This window comes from Heloderma suspectum, chromosome 3, assembly GCF_057233095.1.
Source record: "Heloderma suspectum isolate Gila_16-S chromosome 3, 16-S_ref, whole genome shotgun sequence".
In the NCBI taxonomy this organism is placed as follows: Eukaryota; Metazoa; Chordata; class Lepidosauria; order Squamata; family Helodermatidae; genus Heloderma; species Heloderma suspectum.
The window spans coordinates 41,416,686-41,437,585 of NC_139460.1; the positions used below are offsets into that span (position 1 = coordinate 41,416,686).

Sequence of the window (20,900 nt, forward strand, 5' to 3'; positions counted from 1 at the left end):
AGGGGAAAGGGAGCCTAGTAGGCACCAAGAGAAGTATCCAAGGACACATCGGTGCCCACAGGCACCATTTTGGAGATCTCCAGCTTAGCGTTACAAGAATGAACTGGAGCAAGCTATAGCTCATGTATTTTCTCCCCCCAACACACACACATACTGGCATAGCAGTGAGGAGTAGTTCAGAAACTTTTACTTCCACTTTAGTCTACCTGCAGCTTGTTGTGATGTCTGAACTCAGACAAATTGTGGTTAGTTTTAAATACAGTTAGTAGAAGCAAGCCAACTTCAAACCACAGTTTATGAAACTGGCTTGTTTTCACTAACCATAGTTAAGAGTAACAACAGTTTAGGGTTCAGACGTAATGCTAAACTGTGGTTAACCTAAAATGGAAGTGGAAATACCAGAGGAAAGGGGCGGCGTATGTGAGATTACATCCAAACTGAGCCAATGGGTTGGATTCATACTAAGTTTGTCCCACTTAGGTAAGAACTAAATGTTCACATTGATTTCAATGGGACATAACTGTGACTTAGTTTGGATCCCACCCAATGTCTACAGACCTTCATTTAGCTGCCAGATCTTGGTTCTGCACTGGGAGGAGAAACTTAACAAAAAATTAAGGGATTTCTCAAGTTCCATTTCTTTCATTATGCTTTTTACACAGTATTGTAGATCTAAGGCCCCCATTCTGTAGTTTGAATTCAGCATGCTTGCCTGGCCTTCTGGACCCTGCTTGCTGAACCACCGGGCGCTCACAGATCCACTTTGTGAACACCCCATGGCTTGGCAAGCGTCCAGCAGCTGCCCATCCTCCCTAGTGAGCTGCCTTTGTGCACAACAATGGTGGCTGAAGTGCTTCCGGGTAGGTATTGTTGCGTAATCGGCAGCCATGAAGGAGCCATTCATGCAACATTACAGGCCGGGTTATGACGAAGTGTGCGCAGCACAGCAAGCAGGGGTGGGCAGCGACAGTGGATGGCAAGTGCCAGACGAAGTGAGGCACGGGTGAGTCTGTCCGTCCTCAGACAACGGTGGTAGTGAGGAAGAGGAGCATTTAGGGATGGATGGACTCACCTCCATCCGTGCTTGCCAAGATCTTGCTGAACCACCTCCTGTCCCTGCTTGCCATCCCGTGCTCGCCACTGCACAGCTCGGTGAGTGCCACGGGGCCGCCCTTCCCTTTAGCAAGCTGTCATTTTGCATAAAAATGGCAGTTTGGGGTTTTCCAGAAATGTAATGTTGCAGAAATGGCCCCTTTATGGCTGCCCCTTTATGGCTGCCATTTATGTAACGCTGCATTTTTGGAAAATCCTGAGCCACTATTTTTACATAAAATGACATCTTGCTAAGGGGTGGGCAGCTGCTGGGTGCTCACGGACAGCATGGTGCTTGCGAATGGGTCCAGTAAGCATGTGGCAGTTCGGCAAATGGGGTCTGGGAGGCTGAGCAGGGGGGCAGTCCGTTCAACTCCACAGCCCGCTCGGACTACCACAATACCCCTAGGAGCAGTAGATGACACTGCATACTTGCTCACTGTCAAGCAAAAGAGTGGTAGCAATGACGGCAAAGAGGATGAGGAGCAATAACAGCTGGTGACAATGGCGGTGAGAAGGCAGACTCACTGAGGGAGGAGCCCCACTGTGTGTGCCCTGCCCTAGGGGCCTCAAAAACCTGGAGCCTGCACTGTTTACAAGTGACCTATTTGACTGGCAGTCATATTGTTACTATCTTTGTTCAGAATGTATATGTCAATTTTCAAACAGAAATGCATTTTTATTTTATTCTTTTCTTTTACCTTCACCAGGAGCATCATTTTCATCCATGGAGCTGCAGACTTTGGTAGATGCTAGTGAGGTAGAGGAACCACCGTGCTGAGAGCTCTGGAAATACAGGGTCGGGGAAAGGGGAAGACACATGGGAGGAAGGATTGTTAAAAAGCGGTTTCAACAAAGCTAGACAATACAACAAACATACAGGGGTAACACCAAAAATAGTGTGTTTTTTTTTAATTGCACAAGTAGCATTTTTATCTCTTTAGGGTCAATGTGCTTCATTATTTACTGCTGGGTTTCTAAAAACCTTCAATTGAGAAAACAGCACCTAACTTCTAAAACACTCTCAAACATCCTTTGATTATTTTTGTTGTAAATTACCGCCAGCTTCTCCTCTAATAGGAACAGAGGAAGCTGCCTTATACTGACCATTGGTCCATCTAGTCTAGTATAGCCAACACTGGGCAGTGGCTCACCAGTGTTTCAGGCAGGATTCTTTCCTAGCCCTACCTGGAGATGCTGGCAATTGAACCTGGGACCTCCTGCATGTCAGGAAAGTGCTCTGCCATTGAGCTATGGCCCTTCCTCTCCACCTCCCCAGCCTCTTCAAATGATTAGGTACATTTCTGAGAACATGATCCCTTTTCCCTCTGCCATTTGGAGAACATCACACTGATTCTTAAAGTATCTTCATTGGGAAGTTCCTTATTGCTTATGTTTAAAGATCTCCACCTAAATGCTAACACTTGCTCCTTTTGCTTGCTTACAGGTAGTTTCAGTTCTGAAAAAAACCTCTTGCGTTATCATTGAAAAGGTGGCCATAGCAGAAAGGCTTTTTATGAGAATTCAGAGGAAAAGATGAATGAACGGCTATTGGGCCTTCACAGTGAGTATCTAGGAATTGGGGAAGGGAGGGATGCTTCAGGACTGTTTTTTTTCTTCAGGGAACTGCGGAGAGCAGCCAAAGTTTTCCAGGGAGGAGAGTGCTCATTTTCCCAGCCGTGTTTCTGCAGCCTGCCAATGGAATGAGCACTGGTACTGCAGTCAGGCCGTGCCCATCTTAGGACAATGGAATGGGCTGCAGTTTAATAGTTGGCTATTCACAAATCAACATTAGGCAAAACAAACTGCGGTTTCTTTGAATGTCTGTGAGCCTGATCCTGGCTTGTTCAGCAAACCATGGTTAAAACAAACTATGGCTTACCTTTCCCCATCATGGTGCCCTCTAGATATGTTGGACTACAGCATTCCTGACCACTGGCCATGCTGATTGAGGTTGATGGGAGTTGAAGTCCAAGCTGGAGGGTACCAGGTTGAGGAAGGCAGGCTTAATGCTATGTCTGAACCAGGCCTTTATGCACTTAGTGTGCCACCTGTGTGAACATACTTACACATGTTTTATTGCAGGTGCTGAGATGTGCTGAAAATTCACAAGTAGCTATGACTTCCCAGCTGTGTTTACATCAAGTGTACAAGCACTGAAACATTTGTGTGCGCCTGTGTGTGTGTGTGTCACCTGTGACCATCTATACGCATTCTGTTTTCTTCAGTGATGTGCTTTCTATATTTCAGCTTTGCCATGCTTGAAGAACAAACCCTTTGCTATATGTCTCCTGCTGTTGATTCAACAACGTCATAGCCTAAGATACCAACTTACAGCCTTTAAGTTAGAGCCAGTTTTCAAATATTCTCTTATCCTGTTGCACAGCCTTCCCCAACCTGGTGCCCTCCAGATGTTTTGGACTTCAACTCCCATCAGCCCCAACCAGCATGGCCAACAGTCAGGAATGCTGGGAGAACTAGAGGGCACCAAGCTCAGGGAGGCTGCTGTAGCAACTAAAGGAGTGTCAAACTGACAGTGGAGATCCAGATGAACCCGCATTCAATTTCATTCTGTTTTCTTTTTTATTTTGAAATCACACTGATATTTATTCTGAAGCCTTCTAAAGTAAGAATATAATGTGAATTCTGCTTAGCTTGCAGTTAACATATTGTCAGGCAGATCATAAATCATTTGTACCAGCCTATCTGCTTGTGACCCTGGCATATGCCACTGTGTACCACCATCCTAACAGCATGTAACGTGACACTGTGCTGGCATAACTGTTTGTACAGACTGGAGGAAGTCTTGGGATGTGATTGGTAGATTACGATAAGCTCTTGCCTACTGTATTCTTCAAACCGTGTTTGTTTGCCAGGTAAAGAATATGGCTCACCCTCTTCTAAGGCCCTTCACATCTCTGATCCATGTGCCATATTTCCCCTTATCCTTATACTCACACAGAGGCTGAGAACTGTATCCTTTTCTGGCTATCTCACACAGCTGAAATCTGCTTTCATAAACATAATAAACCTTCTCCCTCGTGCTGCTCTACTTAGGTTATCTCCTTTCCCCTTTTTTTCATGAGACTAAGGGAACTGGGTTCTAAGTTAAGAGATCAATGTAGGTCATTTTTTGCACACAACCTCTTACAGCCTCAGATAATTACACTACAAAAGCAGCCAAGATCAGGCTGGGTATCTAACTCCATAGCATACTTACCATAATCGTTAAACCCACTCTTGCCCACTAACAAGAAATTCTACGTCCACATTCATTTTGTTTACCTTTAATCTCTGCAATCTTCTGATTCATGGGGCCATTTTTCTTCTTTTGAAAAGTAACATTTCACTCATCGCTGCATTCTCTTCTACTTTTTAATGACAGATCTGTACCAATTGCATTTATACAACACACTGTATTGATAGATGGCTGCCAAGACCTGCAAACATCAGGCAGCTCCTACCCAGACAGGAGATGGAACCCTGAATTCACCCGCACATTTGGCGCCAGGCACTGCGGATTACTCCCCATTGGCAGAATGGAGTGGGGGGCAGAAAGCACTTCTAAGACCTTCTAAGACCTGGCTCCAGGTTAGGGATGTCCGTCACTAGGAAATCCGGTTCTTTTTTGGCTTGACAGAGTTCTGCAGTGTGTACAACTCGCTTCACGTCTGCGACCTGAGCTGCGGGGCGTTCCCCGAACTTTGGGAACTCCCCGCTTTTGGGGAAGTTTCTGCAATTTGCATAAATTACAGCTGAATTTATGCAAATTATGGATGAATTTGTGCAAATTATGCAAATTGGGCCATAATTTGTGTAATTTGAGCATTGCTCAGAAATTTGTGCAAATTGCAGAACCTCCCCCCACCCCAAAAGTGCAAAATTCCTGGAAAATCCATGAACTGCCCAACTTGCTGCAGATTGAGCCCGGTGTTGCAGTGGAAACCGAAATGAAGTCTGGGGGGGGGGGTGTTGGCCCGAGCCTATGAAAACCCATCGAACTCCACCTCCAAACAGATTTCTCCAACATCCCTACTCCAGGCATGATCATAGGACTGCTAGGTGGCTGATTAATGGCATGGGCCTCTTGGTCAACAAGACACCATATTCCCTAATCTCTACTGCTCTCCCACTTCTTGTAAGACACTGGGGACAGATGTGACAAAAATGACCAAAACAGTAGGAGGACTTGCCCGGAGTGGGGTCATTGCAAGATTTCTGGGGCCCATAAACTCTCATTACGCCCTTGACAGTAGTATACACATTGGCTGTTTTTGCAGCAAGGAGATAGGCATTTGCTACTTATATTTACATGATGCTGAATACTGTGGTGGGGGAGAAAGAACACTTACTTCAAAGTTTCAGCTGTTCGTTCAGCTGTGGGAAGCCTACAGCAGGAATTTCATGACCCCACACAGGAAAGATATCAGGTATTACAAAACAGTCTCTCAGTAGAAGAACATTGCTAATATTTATTTTTGTTGCTACTGCTGCCAAATATTCTTTTTCAAATAACAGACACCATAATCTATGTATGCTAATTACATGTTGTGATCTTTTGCTGCAATAATTTGTAATACTGCCACAGCAATAATCTATTTAGACCACTTTTTAAAAAATGGATTTCACGTATTGTAATAGGAAGATGAACATTTTAGCAGATAAAGAACATCTCTAACATTTTGAATACCATTTCAGAGTCAGATAATCCACTGCTCTCTGATTTGGGTAAAACATTAACATTTAAACAGTATTTTGTAAATTACTTTTTAATCATGGAATTTAATTACCAAATTTCATATTAAGCTGTTTTGGTTACAAAGCTATGTATTATTTATTGCTGTAAGTGAGCCTATTAACAGCATTCAGACATGAGAAGCACGTAAGTATCTAACATAAATTAAGCCTGTGTTGCTTTGGGGGCAGGGGGTTTATGCATATGAAAGAAGAAAAATGCCATACTCTGAAAAAGATGTTCCCATCTGTGTTTATACTACTAGTAAATACTGTTATGGATCCATTAAAATTAAAGACTACCCTCAACAGTTTAACAATGTGAATAAATATACTGTAGTTATAATGACTAATGCATTAATTATTATACTGGTCATTGACCACAATAAATTATTCATAATCGTAATAATTACACATTCATAAAAGAAGCTTAGTTTTGTTATATAATAAAACAATATGATTTTTAAAAAATTAATGTCTTGCCTTGATCTTTTCAAAAAGGTACAAAAAGAGGTCAAACTTACAACTGATTGCTTTATTCATCTTCTTGCTTGCAAATACACACAAATGTTTATCTATAAACATGAAATCCCAAACTTTAATCAACCATTACACTTAGCCTAGAATATATTTTATCTGCCATTTAGGCCACTTAGTGATACAAAGAAGCTTCCCTATGGCGGGGTGGGCAGAAAGTACATCTCCAGGTGTTTGGACTCCAAGCGTTCTTGACTAATGGCCATACAGGCAGGGGTTTCTGGGAGTTGAAGTCCCAAACATCTGTAGATCTACCTTCTGCCATATGAAAATACAATGGTCCTTTTTAACTAGTTGAAATCAATGTGAAAAGTTAGTCATTATGGCTACTGAGTCAAGTCTAACGGGAATCAATGTGAAAAGTTATTCATGACTACTAAGTTAAGTCCAATTCACTGGAATGGGATCTAAGTGCCACTAATGTAGTATGGCTCCAATCCATGACCTTTTAGCAAATGCTTTATAATTATTTTCAGCACATGAAAACTGCACTCAATAGATCATCTGAATATTGTCTAACACATTTGCCCAATAAGGTCAAATTGTAACACACCATAACCAAATATGCAAAAACTGGCCCATTTGTATTATACCTCCAAGAGATGTTAAGAAAATGTAACTTAATCTGTCCTGTGTGTAATACCATTGGTGCAGAATTTTTGAAAAGTTCTGTAATAAAATATACTGAACTAAAATATCCTATCTTACATAAACAAAACAATTCTTCAGTACAGTGAGTTTTATTTATCTGATCCCATACCAAAACTCATCAGAACATGATATATTCTGGATAGCAATCCTTCAACTCTTTTCAGATTTGCTGAATAGCAGATAATTCCTGAATTTCCCTTTCATTCAAAAATGCATCCATTATCAGTATTTTAAATTGTAAGTATTGTAAGACAGACAGTCTTTGATTTGCTCCTTATAGCATTTTGAAAACTAATCTAATTCAAGTATCTAGGGGGGGAAAAAACCTTTTGTCCCCAAATGACATATTCTGTATGTTCTTATTATATCAAACTAAGGAAGATATAAAATGAAGATTACTGGCAATAAATCAGGATATAGTTTACATTTATACTTATTCCAAGTTTCAAATAAGTTAGGGACTGTTTGTTTATATGAAGTGATCTTTTTTCATTTCTTCCCAATATAGATAATGGAATATCCAACTGATATACCTCAATAACAGTATAGTCAAAGATAAGCCAATAAGTTAAGGCTACTAGATGAGATGCATGTAGTATTTAATAATGCAATCCTATTGCTGTCTACTCAGAAGTAAGTTCCATTGTGTGCAATAAGATGTAGTCCCAGGTAAGTCTGTATAGGATTGCAGCGAGAGGGACCAAGCCTATGGCTGCTAGACAGTGGCTAGATGGCCATAGGATATGCTGTTTTCCGGGAACCGACCTTGGAGCCCACACTCTGAGATTGGTTCCCAGAAAACTGACCTTCCCCGACTTCTGCGCTGCCTTGGAGCCAGCGTGGAGAAGCCCTGTCCTCCGCACTCGGAAGAGAAGCACAGGGTGGCTAAAAACGGGTGTGGCTGGGGGGGTGTTCTGGGGCGGGGAAAGCGGAAATGCATGTACGACATATCCTATGTGTCGTACAGCAGCCTCCGCTCCCGCTTGGCCCCCCCGCATCTAGACAGCTGCAATCGACTGTCTGGCAGAAAAAGTAGGGCAGGAGAGGCGCAGAGGGAACAATCCCCCCATGCTTCTCCTGCCTTGCTTTGGCTAGGCAGTTGTCTCCGAGTTTGGAGGTGGCCGCCTATCTAGATAGGATTGCACCCTAAGTGTTGCAAGACTGCCTTTAATAGTATCCTCCTGAACAGTTTTTATTCTAGCAGGACTTTTTCCCAAATAAATTATTCAGGTTTGGCTTGTACATCATCTCAAAAGTTGAGCTGAAACTGCTATAGAAAGAAAAAGGAACAAAAAAGGAAATATGGCAAAAGATTCATTTTAACAATGCTATTCTCCTAAATCATGATACAGTCAGTTTTTGACTAGTACTTTGAATAAGGGTTGGCAGTTATGAATAAACAATTCTTTTGGATAAGATGGCAAATACATTCGCAATTTCTTGCTTTCCTCTTTTTCCAATTTGTTTGACAATCAGGAGAAGTATTTGTCCCTTTATTTCAGTCTTCTATATAGTTAATTTTATCCAAAAATCTCAATTTAGAATCAATTTGATATAAAAGATCACACTGGAATGATTACTGAAATAGCATCATCAGCATCTGGTGATATGATCCTCGGTTCCAATTCAAATATCATTCATATCAGAACTTGATCTTACGTCTAAAGTAAATATTTCAGTTGAAAGATTAAAAGGTAGGGGAGATGAGAGCCATCTTTGTTTCATTCCTCTTTCTAATCTTGTTTATTCGAATCAACAGCCAGTTATCAATAGGTTTCTGAAAATCTGTATTATAAATAATACCTGGCTGAAACCTACACACACTTACCTGGGAATAAGTCCCATTTAAGCCAGTAGGACTTACTTCTGAGTAAATACGCACGGGATTGCACTATTAAGCACTTGATAATCTTAGCTTCTAGTATAAACCACACCAGCACCAAATTAATAAATACCCATTTGAAGTGATCAAATGCCTTTTCTCCATTAATAAATAAAAAATAGCATTTTTTAGATTTAAAAATGGTTAATTAGATCTTTCGTGGTATTATTAGCTTTCTCCCACCTTGGAGGAAATTATTTTGATCCACATCAATATAAAATCTGGAATTATTTTATTCAGACTTGCCATGAGGATTGTAATGAAAATTTTATATTCATAATCCAGTACTGATATTGCTCAAGAAGGCTCAACATAAAATCTGTCTTTATTTTGTTCATGAGTTAAAGTGGTTTTTGCGTTATGTCTTAAACATCAAAAGATGAGTAAAATGGATATGAGAATAGGATTTGTGAAGATTAGAATAATAGGTAGTTTTCCTTTACTTATGAGCTTCCTGAGGCACAGATTTACCACCAGCCATGTTCCTGATGGAGGAAAGGGATCAAACAAAGCATTCTTGGAGATGGTCTTTGGAAGTGATTAGTTATCCACCTCATAACTAGCCCACCCCACTTAGGACTCTTCTGAACATAATTATATACAACCAAAAATGCTTCAGGTTACAGCTTTCCACATTAGCTATCCTCCATCTTGGTCTTCAGTTTTCTCTTTATGGATAAAACTGACCATTTCTAATTCCAGTCAGAACCTGTTTTTTATATTTGTTGAGGCCTGGCTTTATTTTACAACCTTTAAATATTTTTCTGAAGGTTCTCTATTATTTTCCACAGATGCATTTCCTACATTTTCAAAATGTCAGTCTCTTAAAGATGGGATACCATCATTAAAAGAAGATGTTTAGCTCTATAGCATTTACTGTACAGACCTCATTTAATTACAGATATAATTATTAGTTCCACTTTCATTTGGAGAATGTCTTGGACTAATAGGTGTTTCTCTACTGTATTCATTTTTTCAAGAGGAAGATTAAGAATGACAACACTCCTAGAATAACTTGCTGTTATCTCACACAATGATAGGATTCCATTCAAGCTCTTGGTTTTTAGAGCATTGGCAAAGGATCTAAATTAAATTTATCTAAGATTCTGCCCAAAGTTCATCTTTTGAGAATTGCATTGTAGAGGCATTCACCCTTGTTCCAGGCTGGCTAGCCAGGATATTGCCCATTGGGCTATTCTTAGGGCCAAACTAGATGTTCTCTCAGCATATGCATAGTTGCGACCCTGCATTTGCCAAATAACAAAGAATGTAAGAGTGGCTCAGGGAAGCCTGGCAGGTGAGCAGGATACTTGACCCCATCTGTGAATATGGATTCTCTCACCACAAAAAGCAATTCCTCTCTCCACCCCCACCAGTTTCTCTAATGAGGTTCATTTCTACTTCAAGAATCTGGCTGAGGAGAAAGACCTTTTAAAAATGACAAAGTGGTGAAATATTTACAGAGGAGAACAAACAGGTGTGGGAAGGACTACGCATCCTGTCCTACCTTCTAATTTCCCCTGCAATTAACCCCCCAAACCACACACATTAGCATTGGAAAAGGGCATTTGGATTTTAATCAGAATATATGAAGTGAGAACCAGTGGTTGCTGTAAGTTAAGTTGATCCTCATTTCCTGGAGTTCCTGTTGCTTGAATGAGCTAAGTGAAGCTGGCTGTTGTTTTTCTGTGGTGCATTTTAATATCTGAACAGCAGACCACAAGCCGTATTGCACACTGCTCTATAAATTCTCCCCATTCTCAGAAATGTTCATTTCTCTTCGTTAGAGATTTTTGGAATTGGCCATTATGGCCCCCAAAGCTTAGAGGATGTCAAATACTTTTAAAGACTTCCATTAATGACTATTTCACATTTGTAGAAATGTCCTTCATGTTACATAGCCACTGAAGGCTTGACAACAATCCTGACTGATGTGGTGGAGCTGTACACACTGTAGTTCAACACAGCTGTAGATCACATTAGGATCACTACAAAGTGAGAATTCCATAACAAAAAGCCTCCCTGGAACCTGAAGTGCTCAGTATAAATGACCTGTCTTAATTCAGTCTGTACCATGTGAAATGTCATCACCCTTAAACAAATTTTAAGAGGGAGCTCTTGCTTCAGTTTCTGGCCACCTGGCTGTTTTTATGACACACCTACATTAAAAGAAAGTGGCTGCATAAAAGGAGGATTGGGTCTTTGGTGTAAGTACTTCACATCCAGATCAGGTTCATATAACAGATGGCCAACATACCACCATTTCTCCACGTTGGGAAAGGGAAGATCAGTGCTATAGGGTTTCAACCACATCTTACTGAAAGATTTTCTCTGCAGTTCATTTGTAAATATTTTAAACAGGGAAATCCAGTGACATTTCTCAAACTGAAAGTATTACAATGCATACAATGCTCAAATAATACATATTATTTCATTCTGAAGATTATTCTTGTATACAATACTTGGACCTTGCAGGGAGCCATTTACGGTGGTTCATTTGGTATCAGGGAGCTGAGAGAGAAATGTTGTAAAGCAGAATGTTTGGGAATCTGGTCAGTGTCATTTTTCTCCACACTTTTTGTTATCAAAGCAATGAAAATGAATGTAATTTAAGGGATTTTATCTGTGCTTATGAGGCTTGCAAAGTTCCCTCACAATTTATATTTTCCCTAGTGTAATGAAAACAGTAGGGCAAACTGCAGAAGTGTAAAGCTATTGTTTTAGATTCAGATATTGAAAATTCAGATAATCCAACTGTGTATTTGGGAAATAAAAACTAGCAAACCAGGCATGGTGGTTGAAGTCTCACACAGTACTAAATCTCTCATCTTTTAAAAATGCCAACACCTAAAATGTACACACTGGAAAAGCAATTCTCATTTATCAGCATTCCATAAACACGCTATCTGAAAATGCCAGTAAAGCGATGAACAATATTTTAAAGGGCGATTAAACGATTTTGCCAATGACTAGCAAGTCCCAAGATAGTACTTCGGTCAGTTTTCAGTTAACTCAAGCAAAACAGCTCCTTTCAGTGATCTCCATTTTACAATAAAGTAGAGATCATGTCCACTGACAGCATAAAGTCACATTAAGGACAGCAGCTCAATGTAGACGGTAGATTAAAGGGGCGAGATTTTGCTCACTTAACAAGGCAATCCTGTACATGTCTACTCAGAAATAAGACCCAATGAGTTCGATGGGGCTTGCACCCAGCCGTGCACACAGGATTGCACCCTAAAGATTTGCTTCTCTGTTTTGTCAATCTGAACAGTATTTTCCATACACTATATAAATAAAATATTGATTTGTGCACCTTTGTCTTTTTCTGTACCGGATGGCAAGATACCAGTTCAAGAAACAGGCAGGGGTGTGAAAGGAAGGTTTTTGAATATATGGTTAAAGCTATAGTAATAGGATCTATGTGGATTAAGAATTCCAAAAACAGACTATAAATCCAACCCAGGCTAAATCCATACAACTCTTGGCGCTCTTCAAGGGAAAAACGTGGGGTATCATTTATGCTGAGTGTTCTTGCCATGCAAGCCAGGAAATGCATTTTATTGTGATTCTATTGTCTTACTTCACTCCAGGAATCGGGGGGGGGGGGAGAGATACAAAATTACAATTTAAATGTTCCTATTTTCTCCCATCACAATATTAGCTTCTTTAATTGATTTTTAGCCTGCCTCTCTTTACCTTCTTTCTTTGCCTAAGCAAGCTGTTAGCAGTTGCCATACTTTGTCTCCTAGGATTCTGAGGTCCTCTGTCCCTAAAGTAATACTGTATTATACTAGGATGTTTCTCTCATTTCTTGCCTGAACCCAATCACACTGTATTTGGATGGTTGCTAATAGGCATATCCTCAGTGATTAGTCACATAAGGGTCCAAACACATGATTTTGATGGAAGCAGCAGCACCTGGGGAGAGAGGCTTAACCCGTCTTCCCTCTTCTGTTTTCCCAGTCTCAATCTCCACCCCTCCCTGTAGCTGGTATTAGCACTGCAGAGGAAAAGATCTGTAACAATCACCCCTGCATTTTTCTTCTCCAGCTAATACAATATGTATTATCACCTTCAGTAGGACAACTGAAATCTGGAAAAGAGGGAGGGAGGATAGTATTAAACCCACTCTCATTCCAGAGCTGTTGCAGACACCTGTCTCAGCATTGAAAATACTACTACTAATAATACTAAGACTGAGACCCAGTTACAGATCTCCCATGTCACATCTCTTTTGGCCCTTTAACATTTAAAATATATGCATATGATTAATGAGCTAAAATTCATTCTCATCTGTGAGCCCAGCAGCTACTAGCTAGCTTCTTGAACATTCTAAATGCTCAGGGTAAAATGATCAGCAATAGAATGCTTATAACAGTTTCTGTGAAGGCTGTGAAATACCACTAAGAAGGATAGAAAAACTTCCTCAGTTACAGGGACAGGAAGACTGTGAACTGTAAAAGAAAAAAAGGATGGAACTGGTAAGGGAGCTGAAGTCTAGGGACCAATGAAGCTAAATGAAGTACATGGTGGGGTTGGGGAACTGATGTGAATGAAAACCAGCCAAATCTTTCGCTGCAAGTGTCTAGTATGGTTTTATTTTGACAAAAACACGCAGCATCAGAATGAGCCTAAATAATGATTACCAGTGTTTCAGAGCTTTTACCAAATCTGGTTCACACAAACAGAGGCAATTATAACTAGCAAGATATGAAATACCATCTGTTTGCTATGTTTTCCATTGGAAAAACTAGGAAGTGTGTCTCAAAATATCCTGAAGCATGTCCCCCCCACCCCAATGACATTTGTAAAGCTCAGTCTTACTAGATTTCCTAATAGGTGACTTAAAGACAGTGCTTCTAACAGCAAGTTCATAGGATAGTAGAATAAAACATAAGAATATACCAAACCAATTTCTCATTCTATGCTTCAAGTCTATTCCTTGTCACACACTCAAAAATATGCCTTATGGCTTTGTAAATTCACTGTCCAGAGAACCCATTAGAAATTCTCTCTTCAACTGCATTTATCCTCTTCCTTCAGCACCCACAATTTACATTTTAAAGGCCACTGCATGCATTTATGTTTAGACCAACCCATTACGATTTATGAATTTCATAGTTCAGTGACACAGATAGATAGATAGATAGATAGATAGATAGATAGATAGATAGATAGAATATGCTACAGTAGAGATTAACTTTTGTCTGGTTTTCTCATTTTCAAAAGAAGTTCACTGAATTTTTAGAATACATTTTCCCATTTATTTATTATATGACTTACAGCTTAAAATCCAGCAAAGGCAATCAAGTATGGCAAGGTCAAATACAAAACACGCATACAATGCACTGCATTGATGGTACAAAAAATGAAGGCAGTTTGCTTGATTTATTAGAAAAACAAAACTATTTTCCGCTGCAGCTACTTTAAAATGTTTTACAGGTTTTACTGTTTATTTAACAGTCGCTTTGAAACAAACCAAGAAAAACAAATGAAACCAGTAAAATAGTTCCAAGAAAATTGAATAAAATTGTAAACTTATTTCATCAACAAGTATTCACAATACTGCAGTTTTCTTTCATTGGATGATATAAACCAAATGAAGATTATTATATAAGGGAAACAACAATTATCACTCTCTAATATCACAGCACATCAGATGAGATGAATAAACAATATATCTAGTCCATTCTTGCCCATACCTTGCTGCACAGGGATAATTTAAACAAATGCAAACAAAAACGTGCAACTACATACAGCAATAGGTATACAAATCTGCACATGCACACTGTGTATATGTGTGCGTAGAAAGAAAAGCAGGTTTAAAGAATACAATCCTGCATCCCAAAGGGCCAGGTCTCATGACCAACAGTTCAATCCTATGGTTGTTTACACAGGAAAAAGTCCTACAACTCTCAGCATTCCCCCAACCAGATATGCTGGCTGGAGAATGCTGGGTGTTGTAGGACTTTTTCTGTCTGAACACCCATAGGAGCGTGCCTGAAGTGTTATCCATGCAATCATGTACACAAGTATGCAACCACATTGAGGAAGACAGGTGTGGACCAGACACACATGTGGTGAACCAATCTGTAGCAATCTCAGTTGCAGGTGCTGGCAAAAATTATAGCTCAAAACATAGAGACACCTTTAGCTCATCATGTATACTGCATTGTTCAGACTAGTTTTTGACCGTGTAGTCAGATGCCTGCTTACATGACTGTGGAGAAGTTTTGGATGTTTGGTATGTGACAGAAAAACACCAATATTAGGCTTCTACTTTTTTCCTTGTATGATGCTGGATCTACAAATGTTTGAGCTCTTTAAGACATACAGGTTTATACTGGTTGTGTTCAGGTGGCACGATAAATTATGGTTTATCATGATGGGAAAAAGCATAGCTTTCCCACAACCTCATGCACTCTCCCCTCCCCTCTTCTGTTCTGGTGAGGCTGCAAGGAGGAAGCTGGAGGTGTTCACTTCTGATTTCAATCAACCACAGTTTTGTGTTACACCTGATTCCTAAACTGTGCTTAATCTTAACTATGATTTGTTAAATCAATCCAGTTTCATGTTTTGAAATCTGGCTTGTTTTAAACAAACCATAGTTAAGATTAACCACAGTTTGTTGAGTTCTCTGGGTTAATACAAAATGGAAGCAAAATGTTCCAAAGTCCTCCTTGAGGCCGGACAAGAAAATGGGAGACAGGCAATGCAGAAGTGGGGAACTAGACTCATTCAAGTCATGATAAACCATAGCTTATCCAAATGCAGCCATTGTAAACACAGCTTATTATTGTTTATATATTATATTTCATGCACACACATGAACAAGGCATATTTATATTAGTATTCATCTCTGCAACCTTATATGCCATACCATACCAATACACAGGGATAAAATTATTTAGAATTGGTCTTGATTAGCTTTTGAAATAATTTTTGACACAATAATGTGGGACCCAAACTCACTCATCTACAATTTATTGAAAAAAATGTGATTCAATTTACAATGGGAGCAACATTGCTTTAGATAAGTATTGGTAGTCAACTAATATTTTGAGGGCACAATCCTAGGCATGTTTAGACAGAAAAAAAGTCCTACAACTCCCAGCATACCCCAGCCAGCTGGCTGGGGAATGCTAGGAGTTGTAGGACATTTTCTGTCTAAACATGCCTAGGATTGTGCCTTGAGTTAATTTATTTCAATTCATTTTGAAACAATTGTTTCGATACAGTGATGTGTCCAGTTCTGGAACTGATGTTCTGAAACACTGGCCAAGTTCCAAAGTACTATGGGCAAAGGAACAAATATCATCTCCATGCAAATAAACACATTCTCGCACAAGTGATATGCATACCTAGCTGACCTGAATGTGTATCTTGTGGAAGGACTTGTGACAGGGGATCTCTGGATGCAGGTCACCTTTCCCTCATACAAGGGGAACTTGGTTGACAAGGAAAAACTATTTCCTTACATTTGAAAGCTTCTTAATACATGCAGAAATGGAACCCTGGCTCTGGACCTAAATAATCCCTAATGTGAAAATCCCACCATTTCTTTCAAATATTAGTTAGAAAAGATAAAAATCAATTAATAGCAAAGCCTTTAACTCTTTGACCTAGTTTGATATGCGAATATCCTGTTCCTTATTTAAAAAAAAAAAATCTGGGAGATGCTGGAAGCATGGGTGAAACAAATAACACCTTTTGTAAACAAGTAAAAGCCTTCAGTGTCAGAGTAATAGCGGATTAAGTTGTGTGATAAGCATATTTTGGCTAAAGCAATATAAACATTAAATAATTCTGGCAATTTAATGAAATGGTCAAAATATGTAATCTGCAAGAAGGTGCAGGACCATATTACATAATGTCATTATCGTCACTCAGATGGGAATCCTCTAGCCTTTTTCCAAAGATTTTTGTTGCAGCTTCTGCATTTTGCAAATTCTATCCACAGAAAAGTATATCTGGGAGAGCAATCCTATTGCCCCTAGACATAGTCTGTGGGGCCACTGGATGCTTTGGATTCCTGGATCTGAAGTTGGAGACAGTGGTCCAACCTCGGTCTCAGGATTCTGAGCTCCCCCTCCCCACAGCTGGTGCAGAGAAAACTGTGCCAGTGGCCTCTCAGGCCACAAAGGCAACCTTGGAGAGGAGAGAAAGGGGCCATTCCCATGGGCATGGAGAGGACTGGGAAAGTGGGGATAGGAGCTATCCCAGCCTTCCCCAACCCCCTTCCCTTTCTAACACTGCAGCTAGACAGGCAAAAATGCCTGTCTTGCTGAAACACAGAGCAGGAAAAGCGCAGAGGCGAAGATTGCCTCTGTGCTCCTCCTGCTCTGCATAGGATTCCCATCAGCCTCTGAGTTTGGAAGCTGACGGGAATCCCGATAGGATTGCGTCCTTACTATGTATGATAGTATCTGTTTCCAATAATTAAGGTGCTTCTGTGAAATGAACAGTATCTCCCATAGACTCTTCAGCCATAATGTTCTGTGAAACTGATGGTATGCCCTTGTACAGCCTTTGCCAACCTGGTGCCCTCCAAATGTGTTGGACTGTGTTGTGTGGCGATGATGCGAGTTGTTGTCCAACACATCTGGAAGGCACCGGGTTGGTGGAGGCTAGCCTAGCATATCCTTTCAAAGAGCTCAGATAGAAAACTTGCCAAGGTACCCGCCAAATAATAATTCTAACATACTTTTTTCCCCACAGCAAAAACAAAGCTATGCAATTTAAATTCAGTGGCAATATGAATCCTCTGTGTAGTCCTTATGTAGAAATTCATAGAAAAGAAGAAAATGAAATTAAAATATTTCATCCCTCCACCCCCAAAATCCTATGGAATGGAAGAGTTGTTTCCTTACTTCCTCCCCACTTTTGGATAAGTGGTGCCAACACAACAGGAGCCTAACATAGTCTCCAGTGAATTAAAGTATTATTTCATGTACTAGAACTAACCTAAAAAGGAACAAACCCAGTGTATTCTATTCCCTTTGCCTATTTCAGATATAATAATCTATTTTGTTTGGTTTGGTTAAAGTAGCTTAGGGAGCAATCCTGTGTCTCCTAGACAGTGTCTGAGGGGCCATAGGATTCTTCTGAGTCCCCTCAATGGTCCTATTGATTGCACCCCTGATGATCATAAGCCCTGAAACTCGGAGTCCCCTCTCCATGGACAGTGCTCCAGCCTCGGAAGGGGGAGTTGGAGATCCAACCCCCTCCTCCACCCCCTCACAGCAGCAGCAGAAAAAAGCCATGATGGCTGGCCTCCGAGGCTGGGAACACGACCTTGAAGTAGGGATGTACGGATTGTGTGAAATCCGTTCTGTCTGTGTTTCGCAGATTGTCAGGTGCCTTTTGTTCTGTCGTCTGCCCACAAATGGATGTGAATTATTTTTTGTCATGTGGAAAAATACGCAAATAATTACACAAGTATTTGTGTAAGTATTTACATAATTTACCTTAGTATGTAACATTTGGTGTATTGTCCCCCATTCCATTCAACATTTCCTCAGCAGAAACTTACATATTTTCCTATGAATTTATATGCGTAAATTTCGGGAAAGTAAAAAAATCATCTGGAAGTCCACGGACTCTGTGCAGCCTAAGGGGAATCACTCTGCAGCAGATTCTGCAGGTCGAATTCTTAGAAATCCAAGCTCATTTTAGTCCTTCTCGAATTTCTCCAGCATCCCCACCTCTAAGAGGGGGAAAGCAGGGTGTTTTGGTGGGCAGGGAAGGGAGGAGACTGGAGAGGCCAAGATACAAGCTATCTTTAGCCTCTACCAGCCTCCTTCCTCCCCCTCTGAAACGCCTTTGCTAGATGGGCAAAAAAGCCCGTCTAGTGAAAAATGCAGGCAGAAGGACAGGGAGGTGAAGATTGTCTCCGCTGCTTCTCCCGTGCTGTATAGGATAATTGTAAGCCTCCAAGTTTGAGGGCTTATGATCATCAAGAGTGCAATCGACAGAATGGCACCCTAAATTCCTAGCTTTCTTCTTAATTCAGGACAGTCTAATCAAGACGTCTAAATCAAGAACTCTAAAAGCCAATAATGTAGTCTGGGTTTTCAGAGAAGAATGAATCCAGCAGCACAAAGAAAGCATCTCGAATAAGTGTATCTTTCCCACATAAGAACATATTTAACATGTGCAAGAGTTGTATTCTGCTGTCCTTCATGCCAGGGTAACATACCAGAATTCACCTCATAATAATATAGCTCATCGTTTCCTGGTTGGTCATTTTTATTAGTACAAATAAAAAATGCTAAATATTTTAACATAAAAGGGTAGCAGCATAGCACTTAATATCCTAAGGATGCTTTTAGTTGTAGTTACAACTGTTCTTATGATGCCCAATGATTTGTAAGGTGATGTTGAACTGTGAATCCATAGTAAAGATTAATAATTTAACATTAATTCATACAATGTGTGTGAAGTATTAGAAGTAAATACATTGTTTAAAATGTTACAGCTAGGATATTGCAGTTTACATATTGGATAACAAACATTAATTTAAAATTGAGCAAGCAATTTGTAAGACATAACGATTTGTAATAAAAGCACTGATTTCCAAAATGTGATAGCAGAACACAAACAGGATACCTATACTGTGATAAACTAGTTGTTATTAAGATGTACTTATGGATCAATCCAGTGGAAATTTACTTCAGTGGAGCTTACACAGAAAAGAATCTCACTGGGTAATGCCTTTATATAGATCTTAATAATAACAAATTTACCAATTACATACACAGAGAATGTTACTCTAGAATGAGCTGTGCATATCCATTTTTTATAAAAGTCAACATGAGAAGGAAAACGATAGCAACTGAGAAATAGCATATTACAGTTAAGGTACTTCAATCACCATGGAGATGTCCACTTTTAATAAAGTAACTGGGGGAAAAGCTGAGCTCACTTTTGTTGTGTCTGAGCCTGAAAAACATGTTCCCATATTTACACCCCGCCCCCCAAAAAACAACCCCAGAAAGGAAAATGTAAAAATTCCTAGTGAAAATCCCAAATTGAGAACTGTTGCTTTGTATAGTTTAAATGATCTTATAAGCTTCTTAATCATGTTGTTTTATTCCCCCCAATTCAGTTTATGCTGACCATTTCTTATTTTTAGTAAGAACAAACTTACTCAACTTTGGTAGCTTATTCTAGAGCTACCAATGTTCAACAAAGAGAGAAGCATTGTGTCCTAACTGACTATTCTTTCTAAAAAGCTTTACGAGCTATCAATGGCTCTCCCAGAAAGTTTGCAAGTGTCCTTTTCCTAATAAAGATTTCTTTGTTTAGCAGTAATAAAGATATGGGTTTGTATCCAACACTAGGGTGAGAGGAAAGTATGTTCAAAGAAAATGCCTCTATTGATTTGGGAATATTTCCCTCTCCTCCAGCAATCCCCTGCTCCACACCCCAGGTCTTTATTGAGGGTCCCCTGATGCTTTTTTGGGGGGGGGATACAGGGCGCTGTAGGGGCGAGGAGGAAGTCAGGAAATCCCTTGCACAAAGATCCCTTCCACACACACTAGTTTTGGATGCAACCCATGTGGAGCACTTAGGAAAATAATAGCACCTTTTTGCATTAAATTGACTCCACCCGATTTTATCTCAAAATGTTTGCACAATTTACTGTTTAAGCATCCTGTAACCTAAAGCCCTTATAAAGAAATCAAACAGCACAAGCACATATTACCAGTACAGTTAATGTATATGAACAAATGCCAGTGTTTTAATATTAAAATATGCAAAAACCTTTTGTGCAATGCACTAATGTCAATTAGCAACTAACTACATTCTTAAGAAGTGTTAAACCTTCACCCATTCACAAACCATTAAGCACTGTTCCATTTTCTGTTTTTACACAGAGTCTCCTACTGAATCCAAATCATCCGAAGAGAGTGGGCGATACAGGTCCTGTAAGATGAAGGGCAGTATAGATTTGTTTATTGTGTATGATTTGCTGCACTGTAACTTAACTCTTACATTT

General features: G+C 39.9%; 1 protein-coding gene across 2 annotated transcripts in view; it reads right to left on the reverse strand.

The window, feature by feature from the left end:
* Positions 1-20,900, reverse strand: part of DCLK1 (doublecortin like kinase 1) — a 288,776-nt gene that overhangs the window by 64,100 nt on the left and 203,776 nt on the right. The window contains exon 7 of one of the 2 annotated variants that reach the window (XM_084843017.1): positions 1,794-1,878. In XM_084843017.1, coding sequence (XP_084699143.1) covers positions 1,794-1,878 — 85 coding nt within the window. Of the gene's footprint in view, positions 1-1,793; positions 1,879-19,132; positions 20,828-20,900 lie in introns of those variants that run through there. The other variant, XM_084843018.1, reaches the window with a different exon arrangement.